Raw genomic sequence first — 16,760 nt, forward strand, 5'->3', positions numbered from 1 at the left:
AGAGATCAGGACTCGAAGAGAGTTTTCATCCTCACTCACAGAAGGTTTGACGTACTGACAATGTGTCACTGGCTTAACTGAAACTTTTAAACTGTAAGACTTCAGGCCTATATGACATCATAAAGGACAAAGCATAAAAGGACCATAGCAACTGCAGAGCAACTGATACATTACGTAAACAAACAGTCATAACAGTAATGTTATGTTCATGTTTAGTTGTTACATAACCGAAGACGTGTTAAGTTCACTATTACATCAGGGTTGTAGTGTTTCTTTTTTTTTTTCAGCAACGGGGCACTGTGACTGAAAGTGGCAGTGTGTCAGATGAGTTCCTGCCACAAAACAGCGAGATAATTCATACCATGTACCTGTCCCTGTTATGTGGTGGTTTCATATTTGAGGATAATCAATTCACTTAAAGTTAATTTGTGTAATGGGTGTTGCAATGAAAAAAAAAAAGAAATATAATCAATTGAAATATTTGAACACTTGTGGGAGTGAAACTAACACCAACCAGGTTGTTAAATACATCTCAGCAGTGTTAAAATTCTACTCCTATAATGTTGTTAAATAATTCTGGCATAGTGTAAAATGGTTAACTATTTGCAAAATGTTCATTCAACTCTGTAACGTGTGGAGCTATATGAACCCTGAAAAAGTGTTGAAATTGACTTTGTGGGAGTCATTTTAACACTCAACTTTTTGCTGTGTACCGAGGACTAAGCGGAGCCGCAGAGGGGATTGAGCCTTTTCAGTTGCCGGTCCTTCCCTTTGAAATGACCATCCATTAAATGTTTGGCAAGCCTCCTCTCTGTCCACTTTTAAAACTTGTTTGAAGACACATTTTTATTCTTTGGCTTTCAACTCAAAATGAGACTCAGCATTGTTCAATTGTTTTATGGTGTCTGCTGTATTTGTGTGTTAGTATTGTTTGATTCATTGATTAATTATCAATTATTATTTTTAATTTTAATGTAATTAATTTAGCTGACCTCAATGGTAAGGGTCAGACAGTGTGTGTTATAGATGTTTTTAGGGCATGGAGGATGACAGACAATTGTCATTCAAACAATTCCTTCCAATTCAAGTGCACGTGTAGCATATTTTAAGACACACACACGCACGCACACACACACACGGTAGGAATAATTATAAAAGGGGATAAATGATGAGTCTGAAAAGCTTTAATTACTGCGCACTGGTTCCCTCTACAGGGAAACATTTTTAATTAATATTCAATCTCTGTCTCTCCCTTCCTCCCTCTCTCTTTTACTCTAATCCATTATCTCTCCACAAGATAGAATTCAGAGAAATGCTGCTGACCTGCTGCTGCTCTCCAGGTAAATACATCAACGGGGAAATTATGATAATGAGTATGTGCTGCCCATGGGTTACATTTTCCGGGGACTAAATCTATGAGTGACATGCAGCTTTCATCATGTTCATGAATAAAATAAAGCTGCACAGGTTGTTGTACAGAATGACTTTAGAAGTCAAACTGGACAATAAAAAGCTATTTTGGGTTTAGACCCTCGTCCATAGGTGGTTTTACAGGGTGGCAAATGGTGGCAGATGCCACTCTTAGAAAATGCCTTGACCCCCACCCACCCATGGCTGTTGGCAATGAATCTATCAGAACTAAATGCAATAAAGGTGATTCTGATTCTGATGATGGACCGTTTTTTGGGGGGCTCTGTTTTTCACCCCCTGGCTGTTGTGTTTGTATGTTCTGAATTACTAAAAAAAAAGTAAAAAAAAAAAATGTATTAAGAAATATTTCACATTGTATGCATACAGTCTATGCATACAATCTTGCAGCCCGAGTCAACCACGACATTGTTACCAGTTCGGCAGGAGAAACACAAACGTTCCGTTGCTGTTGTTTCACAAGACAGGCAGCGACTTCTTCTCGGGACATAAGCGGAAGTCAAGTGGAAGCTGTCTCGCTAATGTGGCTATAATGCACTATTCTATTTTATTATTTTATTTAGTAACTCAGAATATACAAATACAACAGAGAGTGTGTAACAAACATAGAAGCAAAGAAATATATTACAGAACTATGTGATAATGTGTGACATCATCAGCAAGCGCGCAGGCCACTGAAGGACCCCAATAAAATTTTCCAGCCCAATCACATCACTCCGCACATCGATCCTAAAGCCCCTATCCGACTGAGTGGCGAAAAATTGCAAGTGTTTTCGAAGACAACAAATGTTGCGTTCAATCAGGGCTGTCGCAAATGTTCGCAAAATATTCGGCAACAGTTCGCCAACAGTTTGGGGAATTTTTGTTAGCGCAAGAACATTTTGAACATGTTCAAAATTCCCTTCCGACAAGAAAAGTACAGGCGAACATCTTTCACCTCTCCTGAAACTTCACTACGAAAGGCATCATGCAGGCAGAGGAAGTGGTGAGGGTGGAATCACACAAGCACTTAAGTGTAGACATCAATAACAAAGTGAACTGGTTGCACAATGCAAATGCCCTCTTTGGGAAGGGTCAGAAGCAGACCTCTTGAGAGCATCCGCAAGTAGGCTCCTGTATGTGGTGGCCAGCACGCTCCTCTTTGAAGGTTTGCATCAAGAGTGATGAGGTCGGCAGGCTCAGTAAGACGGCATCATGGGATGGCATTCACTGTGCCCACGCCACCTGCAGTGTATCCTTTTTGTGCCTAACTGAATGTTATCTATTCAATGTGTACATCTTTTTTTAAAAAACATTAACAGTGATGTCAAAATTCAAATAACAAAAACACAATTTTGAAAGAGCAGTGTTAATCATTTGCAATATGGTCACCTCGTATCCTGTCAAAGTAGCACATCCATCTGAGGGAATTGCCAAGTGAGGTGACTGCTTTCAAACTTGTCTGACATTTGGTGCCTCCATGGCAATTTGCAAGAATTGATTCTCCACTTTGAGAGACATTTTTCACGCCGTGTTTTTTCACGGGGTGGCCTAAAGCCGTACAACCTGCAGTAAAGTCGGTGGCTCAGGAAGCTGAAGTACAAAATCAGGGCCATCTTCTCACACTTTCTCCATGACAAGCGGTGGGAGATGAACTTTTCAAGCGCTCGTTTATACTGACCACCTTTGGACTCAACAGTGAAGTGAATGCCACAACTTATCCTTTGCCATAGACTCACATTCTTGCTTTTAATCTGCTGCCGCCAACCGCACTATAACTTTATCTTTTCATTGAACTCAAAATGGTGTCCAGTTTTTAACTCTGTATTTGGATCATATTTATATAGGTTATTCTATTTATTTTTTAAATCATTTCTGATAATCTTCTCTTATTGACGATCTCACACAGAAACCACACATCAGTTATGCGCATAACTTGCAGCATACATAAAAAGATCAACACACACCGTAGCCTGGTGTCTTTATTGATGCTCACTGCTGTCATTTTACTGTCGCTTTACACGTAGTACTTTTGCTGTAAGTGCGTATTTTCATTTGAATACAGAAACGCTATTTCAAAATGAGGACGGAAGACATCGAGGAGCTACAGTCGAAATTCCATCTCTCAGCTTGATGCCACATTTGTGCTCTGTTTGGCATGCCATAAAGGCACCGCTCCCTGGGCTTATGCAACACAACTTCAGAAGTGGCTCTTCAACTCATTAAGACTACTGCACTTCATGTCATATCAAATCTACTCTTCCTTAATGCTGAAGCCACTAATGCACTCTTGCACTAAGTGCTTTGGTAAAGTAGAAACATCTTGCATTGCTTCTGACTGCAAAGGGAAACATGATTGAACTTCTCTGAATAAAAGAATGAAGAGGGTTCAGCTTGTCTATATAGGCTTCCAAACTTTATTCAATAAAATGTGTAAAACGTATCTACATATAGCTACTATAAAACAAAAATATTAGACTTATTCCACCCTGAACCGAACAATAAAAATGTATATTATATTCCTTACTTTTGATACTGGTTGGCGCTGCTCTTAGAAAACAGGTGCAATCATTCGGAGAAAAAGAATGGATGTGATATGATATCACTAGTGTGAAACATTAATTACAATCGAGTAAGAATGCTTCAGAGTTCAGACATACGCAGAAAATTGTGTCACTTGTTACATATTATGCAAGAATGTTAGTCTAAAGTCTTACATGGCTTTGTGGTGAGAGCGCTACCTCACACTTCAACCACATTTTTGTTATATCATCAAACAAAGAAAAAAACGATATTAAAGGCTATAAAACGATATTTGACGTTAGATTTTTTTAACTTTATGCCCCCTCGATCCAATATGGATGCCCGGACATCGGACTGTCATTGAAAATGTTTGTCGACTGGGCACTGTGGATACCCCCCACACAAGTGGATGTCCAAGACCCCATGCCTTTCATTTTATGGTGCATTGTGCGCCTGTGTCTTAAAATCACATTTCTCACAGTAGAGAATGAATTCTCTCATATTGCCATGCAGGCTTCAAATGCTAGGCTTAGTTTATAAGCAGTCAGCTTGCTGATGATCAGACAAATTAGACAAAATGTTATGTGACTGTATGCAAATTATCAATACCCTTTTTCTGACCTGTTTTATCAAATGCGTAACTTGGTTGTGCATGACCCCTATTATCCAACAATGAAATTGTGACTGGTGAAAATACCAAGTGGCTAGTAACACTGGGAAAACACTAGCCAGAGCTGGGCACTTGACCCTTTTCTGCCGGTCCGTCCTCCATCCGCGACATGGGTACCCTTCTGGCCTCGCCCCTCCGTCCTTATTCATAAAAATGATCACCCCCCGACCGCGTCTGTCCTCGTCTATTTAAAGCACTTCCGTCCTTGCATTCCGTCGTTTATCTATGGAATAACAGACAGTAAAGCTTGACGATGGTAGGAGTGGGAGTGCGACCAGTCTAGGCTGTAGTTTGCCTTTTGTCCCAAGTCAGCAGGGATAGGCTCCAGGTTCCTGTGACCCTGAACAGAATTAGTGGAATAGGAAATGGATGGCTAGATGGATGGTGGAATCTTTATCTATGCATATCTTTTCAACCAACACTGGTTTATGGGTTTCAGCATGTTCAAGAAGCTGTCAATGAAGAATATCAAAGTGATTCACGTATTCCTTAGATTTTTCTCTTGGTGCCCCTTTGGGAGAACATTTGGACCTTTTTCTTATTGAGGCAACTAACTTTCACATTTCTTCTCTCTGTGAAACTTCTGATACATCTCCCAAGAGATGTTCCTTCAGGTCCAACATTTATACAACCGACATTTCACGATTGATCAAAGCAGATGTGAAATCAAACACACAATGCTCACACTCCAGCAGAGGTAAAAGAAAATGTAAAAGAGAATAAACCTCTGACCTTAGCGAAGAGTGCTCCTTTGGCTGCCAGCGCATCTTCTCCTCTTCCATTGGGGTAGCACTCATAGCGTGCATCCAGGATTGGATAGCGACTAGCCAGCAGCAGGCCACTGTTTAGGAATTTGAACCTGGAACAGCAGCCCTTCCAGCCGTAACGGCCAACATCACTGAGCACATAGGGAAAGTAGCGATGTAACTGCTGCCGCAGTCGTGTTGTGGAACTATGGTCAAACACTTCCTGTAGGGCAAGGAAATCCAAGTTGGCAGGGAAAAATGCAGAAATGTCATGGTCGAAAGCCTCATCCCCGTGGCGACGCTTTCTACCGGGGCGTTTAAATATTGAGGTGCGAGGCACATGAGAGAGGGTGTTGTTCGAGGAGATCACTCCGCAACCATCGCTTCCATGGTACCGAGCGAGAGATTCTCTTGACGCGGTCATGCTGCCCACATCTCCTCCTGCCAGCTCCCCTGACTGATGGTTCCCTGTCTCAGCCTCCTCCTCGTGGGGATCTGGCTCAGGGGCACTGATGCTGATTTGAACACCTGATGTGTGAAGTGGACACTCTGGCGAGGTTTTAACCTGTGTTTCCTTTCCATGCATGGGGCAGTTATGATTGGTCACCTGTGTCTCCTTTCCATGCATGGGGCAGTCATGATTGGTGACCTGTGTCTCCTTTCCATGCATGGGGCAGTCATGATTGGTGACCTGTGTCTCCTTTCCATGCATGGGGCAGTCATGATGGCTGAGGCCACTGTGCGCCCCTGTAGAGTGCAGTGGACATTCTGGAGCCTCTGCCAAAGTGTGTATTGGGCAGTCCGAGCTGTTGTTAGTCTCCACAAAGTGAAGGGGGCAGTCGACTGTTGTGTTTCCTGCATCTGAGTGAAGGGGGCATTCTGAGGTTCCATGAACGCCTGCAGACGGATGAACTGGGCAGTCTGTAGACCCTGAGGGGTGAATGGGACATTCGGCGAGTGGCTCATTTTCAATGTCTGCTGGGCCATTCACAATGTGTGTCTGATCTGGTCGCTGGTCCAAGGAAGAGGTACGGCGAAAACCCGTGGCTAGACTGCTGAAGGAGGCTGCACTAATGGTTGAGACACACCAAGTGAAAGAATGACATACATCAGTTTACCGTAGACACATAACTTTCTTTTCTGTCATAGTAAACCTTAGATGGTCTACATACCTGATGGAAGTGTTGGTTGGTGAGTCAATGTAGATTTTAATCTGAGGCCGACAGGCACCATTTCTGATCCTCTTACCCACTTCCCGTGCTCTCCTCTGGGTGTCTGAAAGGTTGTTGAATCTGGCTAGGGAGTCGGGCAGCAGGCAAACATTGGCACTGCAGAAACAAAAGCTCTTGCCCTGGGGTCTCCAGTCCCTGACCCCAACAAACCCTGACGCAGCATCGCCTTGCTCTGCTTGGCGCTTTTCTAGTCTGAACAAGACAGGGAAAATTTGTCTCAATCAACAAACCAGAGATTTGAGCGTATGGCCTTTACAGTTTACAGTTACAGTTTCCAACACTGTACCAAATAAATGTTCTTAAAGTTTTGGATATTTGCTTACTCAATTTTTGGGAAAAGTTGAAATCACGGTTGATTTAAGTTGTTTGTTGAAAATTATTTAAATGTGATTTTCTGTATTGTCCCCCATTCAACACTGGTGATAAACAATAACAAATTATTTACATTGTTTTTAGAAGATTAAAAATTTGAAATATTTTTAGCTTAAAGCGTTGTGTAAGGTAACGTAAGCATACCGTTCAGCCTGTTGTAGCCTCTATTCTATTTTTATTTTAAATTGTTCGTCATTTAAATTTTAAGTGACAAGTCTGTTCTTGGTGTTGGAATTTATCAAATAAATGTCCCCCCAAAATGTGACTTGTACTCCAGTGTGACTTATATGTTTTTACTACTTTATTATGCATTTTGATGCATGGTGCGACTTGTACTCCGGAGCGACTTACTTACTCCGGAAATACGGCAATATTGCGTTTGTGGAATATGAGATAATGCACCCGTTTTTTAGCGATCTCGGAGATGGCCATTTTATCACTTCTGTTGACTTAAGATGACATCACAGTTGCTCGGGGCTCAGGTAACACCCAAACACAGCTCACCTGTTTTCTGAAGCTGAGCCGTGATTTGTCATTAACTGAGCCCTGAGCATCTGTGATGTCAATTTCAGTCGACAGAAGTGACAAAATGGCCACCCTGAGAGGGACAAAAACAGGTGGATTTGACTGCTTAACTCATATTCCACAAACGCAATATTAATCAGAATGACATGTTTTGACTAGTGGGCCTGCAGAGAACAAAATGTTTGGATTGACTTCCTCTTCATTCCGACTACAGAGCACACTGACACAGAGCCACAAAACAATTAAAATGAGCCCATGGCTGTTATTTTGTTTTAATAACCCAGTTGCCAGCAACTATGGATAATGAACTTGTTTTACAAAGGTTAATAAAATAAATATAATAAAATAATGTTGCTGTTGCATGCAGTTCAAAATCTGTTGACTAAATTAGCCAGTTGCATTGGAAATCTGAATGTTACAGTGACAATATAAACTTTTTTGGAACATCCTTTTACTTTGCAACCTATCATAACAAGCTGAGGGGAACACAAACAGCGGACTTGCCTAACGGTATAAAGTTCAATGTGTAATGCACAGGTGTTGTTGATGTGGATGCTTGTCTCGAAGCAGTTACAAAAAAAATCGTTCTTGATACACAGCAATAATGTATCTTAGCATTCAATAGAAAAATGTTATTGGGTTCACAATCGCAATATCTGTGTCTCCCAACTCACACAATGCAATGGATGCAATATTACAAAATGTTGATGGAGAGAATCATTTCACTCTGCACTTTATACAGATAATAGAAATAGAAATGGGGATTAACACTGAGGGAGAAGTTATGTTATGGAGACAGCATACAAAACACATAATGTGAACATTTTGCATCTACTGACTAAAACGGGTCGGGAATCAACAAAAGAATAACACTAACCTTTGGTAGGTGTACAGGTACGGTTGACGAATGGCCTGCAGAGGAGCCCAGATGACAAAGCCCAGCAGAGCAAAAGGCAGCGAGGCGAGGAGCAGGAGCAAGTAAAGCGGCGCCATTATTAGAACACACAAAGTGAGGAGGGAGCATGGATCCTGAGAGCGCTGGCGCTTCTCGAGTGAAGTAGCGAGGCAAGAGGCCAGGAGCTGATCCAGGAGCCAGTAACAGGGGAACACCAGGCTCCATGACAAGCCGTCCAGGAAGTGAAGACAGGAACTGGAGTAAGGGGTGATGTGCAGGACCATCTCTCGCTCTTATTATGACAAACCTCTTTCACTTTATTCTCACCTCACACACTGTCCACACACTGATAAATGACTAAGAAAACAAGTTCTATCCACAAACATAGAGGGATTAAAACAAAACAAAAATCTTGAAAAGACCATTTAATTTGGTAAAAGCTGCACTACATGATTTGGATTTTTATGTTCATGTAGTCTTCAGCATTTATATACTGCGCAGAAGTTAGTCTAGTCTGGTAATAGGAGGTGGCCATGATAGGATTGTTTTCCTTGACGATGAAGCTACTCTTGCAAGAGCTCCAGTGACCTCAGGAGGAACATCACCATATTCTCAGGACCTACAAATTGATGGCAGAAAAAGAGAGAGAGGGAGGGAGGAACAAATGACAAGTAATGACTGTTTTGCAATTGAAAATGATTGCTTGTGGTTGTTTTATAGCTGCATTTTTCTTTTTAGTCTAGTAACAGAGGCTCAGTCAGAGCATTTAATTTTGTATTTTATTGTTAAATGTATCCATTATATTTGAGAATTTGTGTTTGTAAGAAACTGTATAATATAGCAACTTTCATCTTTACACAAATAACTACTGAAAAATAGTAAAGCACATTATGTGTTATGTGAGGATCGGGATTTGGACCCATACGCAGATATGACACGGAAGTTGAAGAGTAAAAAGTCTTTATCAACAAAAGTACAAAGTAACAAAAGAAATCAAGACTGGAAGAGAGTTTGCATCCTCACTCAAAAAAGGTTTGACGTACTGACAATGTGTCGCCCGCTGATAGTGTAGTGGTACACACGCCTGAGTTGTGTGCGGGCAGCGTGGGATCGATTCCCGCTCAGTGACAGTGTCTATGTGTGCCCTGCGACTGGCAGGCGACCAGTTCGGGGTGTAGTCTGCCTTCGCCCATTGACGGCTGGGATAGGCTCCAGCAACTTCCCGCGACCCTATATAGGATAAGCGGTTTGGAAGATGACATGACATGACATGACACAATGTGTCGCTGTTTAATTCAAACTTTTAAACTGTAAGACTTCAGGCCTATATGACATCATGAAGGACAAAGCATAAAAGGACCATAGCAACTGCAGAGCAACTGATACATCACGTAAACAACCAGTCATAAAATTGTTTTCATTAAGTTGTCAAATTAAAGGTTTATAACTTGAATTATCGAACAAACAATGCAATTTCTGTGTTTGTATGTTATGTTTGTCATGTCATGTCATCTTCCAAACCGCTTATCCTATATAGGGTCGCGGGGAGTTGCTGGAGCCTATCCCAGCCGTCAATGGGCGAAGGCAGACTACACCCCGAACTGGTCGCCAGCCAGTCGCAGGGCACACATAGACACTGTCACTGAGCGGGAATCGATCCCACGCTGCCCGCACACAACTCAGGCGTGATGTTATGTTTGATTACCGGTAATTTAATTCTGTCTGCCAAGATGGAAAAAAAAAAATTCCACCACACGCTTAGTTAATTCTGCGACACAGAAGATGAAAAGTGAACAAAAGGCTGCTTCCTCTTTTCAGTCAGAAGTCATGCTTGATCTGCCAAGGGAGTGACACTGACTTGATATCCTCTGACATAAAGTGACAGACAAAATGTTTGCTGTGCTGTTTTAACCTGGGGAGCTACTGATTAGAGGTAATATTTCAACGAGCCAAACATTGTAGTTGCGGCTCCCATTCTGGAAGACAGTTGGGTCAAATGTGTCTGCTGGAAGTACTTATCTTTCACTAAACACAAGATGAATCAAAACAAAACAAAGCAAAACACACTGAATTGAAGCCAGAAGTTCATGGACAGGACAAGTACAATGGCAGACAGACGCAGGTTAAGTCAATTCATTCATACATTGCATGTCCCAAGTGAAAACCTCTTGACTTATGCCAAGAGTAGTATAAGAAAGTATTCATTTAGTTTATTTGGTCATATGATACACCGCAAATCGAAAGTCAGTAGACTACAAAGTCAATACTGTAGATGACCTTGAGGATAGAATTATAGAAGGCAAAAGTCACCTACTTTGCTGAACCATGTTGCCGTCAAAATGCTCCTAAATATACTGTTGAGGATTTGTTTTTTGCCTTCCGCACAGAGACCATATCAACAGGTTCTAATATGCACACACACACACACCTTGACGTCACGAAGCACTCAATAGGCTATTGTTATGGCAACCCAGTCACAAGCCTTTGGTAACTGTACAGTACTGATGCGACCGTAGTGATGGAGCTCAGGTTTGGTTCAGCGATCACAAATTATAATCTTTGCTTCTATATGATGAGTCAACACAATCAAAGTACATGCGTGCAGACACAAAAATGGTACTACACGATGACGAAGCACAGATTTTCCTTTCTGAGACTTTCTTTGGAAATTCAGCATGGCTCAGCATTCAATCACATTACACATTACATTAAGAGCAAAGTAATCTGTGCTGTGGAACATTAGGATGATAAAAATAACTTTTGGACTACTGAAGTGGATAGATAAAGTATCAACAGCCACTGGAATGTTGACGCTTTTTAATATTGGTAAAAGGGGAAGTCATCCCCCCCAAAATCCTTTGCAATAACATGTTTTATGCGCCTTCACTATTCTAAACATGGCATTCTGATTAATATTGCGTATGTGGAATGTGAGATTAACAGCAAAATCCACCCATTTTTGTCCATCTCAGGGGTCGGCCATTTTGCCACTTGCTGTCGACTGAAAATGACATCACAGTTGCTTAGGGCTCAGGTAACGACCAATCATAGCTCAGCTTCAGTAAACAGGCGGGGCTTCCCCGCGAAACAAAAAAAAGGTGAAGTGTAGTGATTTGACCGCTAGGAATAGGATATGAAGGACCACGTTACTTCTCTGTTTTGAGTTAATCAAACACACAATCAGACTGTACACGTAAGTATAGCATCACTTACATTTGAAGTTGATGAAGGTGGCCATTAAAAGGAAAGTGTAGTGATATGACAGCTAGGAATAGGATATGAAGGACCGCGTTACTTCTCTGTTTTGAGTTGATCAAACACACTCAGACTGTACATGTAAGTATAGCATCACTTACATTTGAAGTTGATGAAGGTGGCCATTAAAATATACATGGCACTGAGTGACTGCCTGTGCTACTTAGGGTGTCACAGCAGAAGTCACAATAAATCAAAACCAAAAGCAGCAATAATTTAATTCATATCTAGAAATAACAACCATCTAACTATATTGTGCCCTGTAATTACAAATTAACACACATAAGGTATCAATAGGGCTCATGCACAACATTGTTGTCACTATCGGTGTAGCCACCATTTTGGAGGCGGAGGGGCTATTGCAACACAATAAACACGACGTACTTTCTTGTGGTGTCCTTTCTGACTTATTGCCGTATTTAGCCGGCCGAAATATGGTGAACCGTTGCTCTGTTAGGGGGTTCAGCAACGCCTCCTACGATCGCAAAGATAAAAAAGTTGACAACTGACAAAAACGTTTCCTGCTTGGCTGAAGACCTAGGGAGGCCTCGTTTGAGAACTCTCAAAGCGACGTCGGATGGCTAAGTTATCACCCGTAAGGAAAAAAATTCACCTTTATAAAGTATAAAATCCTCTTGCTGTCCCTCCTTTAGTCATGTCACACACATGCACTCAGTCATAACTGTGGTGAAAGGAATGAAGGAATGATCACCTATCACATAAAATACACGGTTACAAGCCGGAACATCATATGTGATTGTCAGAGCTGGGCAGTCCGTCCCTGGGCTGGGATGCCCATTTTTGGGGTGGGGTGTGGCTGCTGACAAATTCTAAAAAAGGGCTGGACTAAGCATGGGATTTTAGTCCGGCCCACTAATCGGCCCTCATGCGTGTTACGTGGTCGTGAGGTGGCCAAATTTCATCTCAGCCTACTCTGTGAAAGGCTTCTTTTTAGGCTTCTTTCTATTCCCACGTCGGCGCAAGTGACAACTGCCGCATTGATTCACATGACCGGCATTGTGCTGTTGGGGACAGGTCTGTGATACATGCCACGCACGCATCAGGAATTGTTGCTGCTCTGACCGGTCCATTATGTCACATGTTGCGATGACATACAATTTCCCCCAGAGGAGAGGATGCACCACGCAGCTCATTGCTGCTGCAAAGCAAACTAGTTTGGCAGCGGCGTGGGTGTTATGCCACGTATGTGTGTGTAAAGAAGCTACTCACCTTTCCCCCTTCCAGATCGTTTTCGCAATACAATTAAATGCATCGTCTAGTCATCTTGGTCCCTTTATGGTTGTAGCAGGCACGATATCCATTGATGTTGCTGTCTTTTTTAATCGACGCCTCCCCAACTTGGAACGTAACTGTTTCAAAACAACTTGTCTCCACGAGTACAGTCAAGCTGCGCGCAGCACTCAAGGATGACGCTGGCACATCAAGGTGGAGTTCATGCACTTCTTCTGGCGTCTTCCCTGCTTCCGGAAATACGCCGTAGCAAACCTGCTATGTAGTGGGTTGTTTGTATGCTTTTATTTTGAAGGCCGGGAAGTGTGAAGGAGGGAACGTGTGGAAAATAAATAAGTAACGTGTTGAATGCTTGCAGACATGTCGTCTGTTGGACCCAAAAATTATACAATACGACAAAACCAGCAAACGCAGCTGGGTAAGTACTAGTGGCACGTTTGAAGTGTGTCCACAGTGGGTTTGTATAGTAAATTAGTCAGCTAATGATCTTTCAATAAACCTTTTTCGTTAGCATCTCTCCCGTGGCGGCATCATACTCTTTTTTTTGGGGGGTGCGGGGGGTCTTACGGGCGGGAGAGGTGATCATTTTTACGAATAAGGGCGGGGGTTCGTGGACGGAAGGGTACCCAGGTCAAGGGTGGAGGGTCGCGGCCGGACCGGCAAAAAAGGGTCAAGTGCCCAGCTCTGGTGATTGTTGAACTATAAAGTTATGCTTGTATGTATGTATGCTGAGGTGGGCATTTTACAAAATTTTGCTGGTCCGACATATCAGTCAGCAGCCTGGGTACCCATCCGTCATTTTTTGTGACAAACCGAAATGTAATCGTCAGTTGGTCAGTCCGTCAATCAGTTCGTCAGTTAGCCTGTCAGAAGTCAGTTGGTCCGTCAGTCGGCCACCCACCCCCCAAAAAACGTCAGCAAAATGGACTCCCTGCGATTGGCTGGCAACCAGTTTAGTTTTTGTACTATTGGTCAGTCTACACGCCTGGGTGTTATAGTGGAATAAACCAGCAGTCAAGGGCAGCACAGGTGTGGAGTTGAGTAGCAAGGAGAGTGATCGCGATCGCGATAGAAACATGAAAAAACACAAGCATCTTACTTTACAATAGGCTTATTTTGAGAGTTCAAGCCAACAAAAGATAGTCATCCATTCGAAATTACGACTAAGAAAAACAAAAGAGACGGTCATCAACTAAAAGGCTCCCCACACGGTCTAAGCCGGAGCCACGTGGGAAACCACCGGGTGATCGTGTTTCTGCTGAGCTTCCCGTTCAGCGGTTGAAACTTCGTGGGCAAATGGCAGCCAGCCAGCCTGCCACCAATTCACGGAAGCAACCCGGCAAGCGTCCCTGACCATCCACCTGACGGGGCTTTTCGCCTGAGGCTGAGGTGCCTGCTCGTCCGATGTAGCTTCGGGGGCAAGCTGCCTTGCCGTCAAGGGATAACACCGCCGATCAAAGTGAGCCGCGCTGTGATCATCCGTGCACCTCACGAAGCTTTTCACCCAAGCTGTCCGCTCGTCAGATCAAGCTTGCAAATGACAACGCTGATGACCGAGGGGCAAGCAGAGCCGCCGAGTATTCATCTTCCTCCCCGTCGGCGTTCGTTGAGGGCACATCCGATAGCAAGTCTGATTGTTTTTCTGATGCTGCTCCCAACTCTAGCGAGGAAGAATATATCCCGAATGAAAGTGCTTCCACGTCTACCACATCCATAAAAACTATGCTTCTTAGGGGTGGAACTGACCATGTGCACACGCATGCACACACCTGTGCACAATATTCATTTTGGGCAAATGTAAGAAATGTAAATAGAGTGTTAGATAATTAGATAATTCCATAATTGTTTTTTGTCATCAAAAGCATTTTTTTCAAAATTGTTTGTTATTTTGAAAAAAAGTATTGTTTATATGTTTGAGGTGTCATAAAAGCAAAAAATATTGGTGTTAAAGTTGAAGTTTTATTTGAACTACGTCTTTTCACAAAACCCTCGATTGCTCAGGTTTATTTTCCCCAGAAACAGGATTTTCAGTGAAACTTGCCTATGTTCTACTACAGATTACTCCAGAATATCAAATGCTAGAAATGAACGGGTTTTTTTTCTTATGAAAGAAGAGAGTCTAATCTTTATTTTGATAGGTCCCATGTCTATATAGTCATAAAACACAATTCGGGGGCCTTCAAAGATGGGTCAAAATCCTCAAAAATGGCTGGCACTGAGGGGCCTAGTTGCGCTATGAATGGCTGGCATTGAATGAGTTAAAGTCAAAATATATATCAAATTACTTTGTATGAAAAAAAAACAAAAATACATTAAAATAAAAAGCATAAGATGCTGTACTTGTGAATGGAGAAAAAGGAGAGGAGGGCGAAAAAGGCAAAGATACTTCCCGGCGCTCAGAGACTATCGAGATACTCTGTGCATGCTCACCCGCAAGGAATGCTGGCCTTTTTAGTACAGGAAGTGCTTGCATGTGGAAATGCGTTGTTTGGCGCGCAACCCACCGGTCACCGCAAATACACAAGCAGAGGTAAAGAAGCTCAGTGTCGCAGCACAAAAGTACACTTTTGGAGCGAGGAGGAAACCGGCTGCTTCATTCATGTGGTGAGTGACATGAATATTGAGTGTTTTGACAGCTGAAAGTAACACACGGAAATGTCGTCCATTTGAGTCACAACGCCGTGGGTCGCCATACGCAGTGGGATATTCAAATGCCGGAGTAACTGTCTGCTCAATTAGGTAAACGGGTTATTCAGAATGTTTCAGAAATCAGAATTTTGACTTTAATCCGAATAATGACTGCATGTAAACGTAGTCACTATGGTGCTGGCTAGAAAATGGCGGTGGAGGCACAGATGTCATAAAGTAAAAACGTAGTAGGCTGCGTACGTTGTAATTCGAGGTCTTCCTGTACTGACCAATCTAAAGTGTTCAAAATGGCTTGCTGTCTTTCACGATGCAATGCAAATGGTTGGCAAACTTGCCATTTTTGGGGTCTCCTGAAAAGTGACTAATTTGGAGGTACAAGGTTTTGGCCCGATGCCAGCAAAATATTGATTAATTTTGCATTTGTGGAATATGAGTAAAATCCACCCATTTTTGTCCATCTCTGGGGTTGGCCATTTTGTCACTTGCTATAACTGAAAATGGCATCACAGCTGTTCAGGTTAATGACCAATCACGGCTCACCTGTTATCTGAAGCTGAGCCATGATTACCTGAGCCCTGAGCAACTGTGATGTCATTTTCAGTTGACAGCAAGTGACAAAATGGCCGCCCCCCACCGCCACCCCCGCGCCCCCGAGATGGACAAAAATGGGTGGATTTTACTACCAAACATAATATCAATCAGAATGTCGTATTTAGACTAGTGGGGATGCATAGAACATATTCATGTCAAGAAAATTTGGGGGTTGACTTCCCCTCTAAATGTCAGCCATGATTGAAATTTTAGGTGTACATCCATCCATCCGTCCATTATCTATACCGCTTATCCTCATAAGGGTCGCGGGGAGTGCTGGAGCCCATCCCAGCAGTCTTCGGGCAGTAGGCAGGGGACACCCTGAATTGGTTGCCAGCCAATAGCAGGGCAAGGTGTACATAAATATGTAAAAAAGATTTTCTTTTATGAAATTGTTCCAAGATCTAACTTTTGGTCTGGAGTTTCATACTCCGGTTCCTGTCACATCTGTCTGATTTCCTATTAAATTCATCGTCACTCATCCAGTGGTAAAGATCTGCTCCTAAATGGTTTCTTTAACTTTCATCACTACTATCTCTTGAAGCAACTTGACAACTTGCTAGACAATCCTGTTTACTTAGACATGTCAACTAGAAAAACACAGTTGTGCTTATAACACTCACATCCAATCGATTCTAATCATC

General features: G+C 42.5%; 1 protein-coding gene across 7 annotated transcripts in view; it reads right to left on the reverse strand.

The window, feature by feature from the left end:
- Nucleotides 1-16,760, reverse strand: part of smpd3 (sphingomyelin phosphodiesterase 3) — a 66,024-nt gene that overhangs the window by 22,487 nt on the left and 26,777 nt on the right. For 4 of the 7 annotated variants that reach the window (XR_015086506.1, XR_015086505.1, XR_015086510.1 and 1 more), the window contains 3 exons: nt 8,353-8,989; nt 6,519-6,770; nt 5,333-6,416 (listed from right to left, as the gene is read on the reverse strand). Coding sequence is in view for 1 of the 7 variants with exons in the window: in XM_086028631.1 (XP_085884757.1) it covers nt 5,333-6,416; nt 6,519-6,770; nt 8,353-8,654 (1,638 nt within the window). In the remaining 6 variants the exon portion in view is untranslated. Of the gene's footprint in view, nt 1-5,332; nt 6,417-6,518; nt 6,771-8,352; nt 8,990-9,393; nt 9,553-10,684; nt 10,832-16,760 lie in introns of those variants that run through there. The other 3 variants (XR_015086507.1, XR_015086508.1, XR_015086509.1) reach the window with 3 other exon arrangements.

Source organism: Filicampus tigris, chromosome 4 (assembly GCF_054856515.1).
Source record: "Filicampus tigris isolate MCC_2025a chromosome 4, RoL_Ftig_1.0, whole genome shotgun sequence".
NCBI lineage: Eukaryota > Metazoa > Chordata > Actinopteri > Syngnathiformes > Syngnathidae > Filicampus > Filicampus tigris.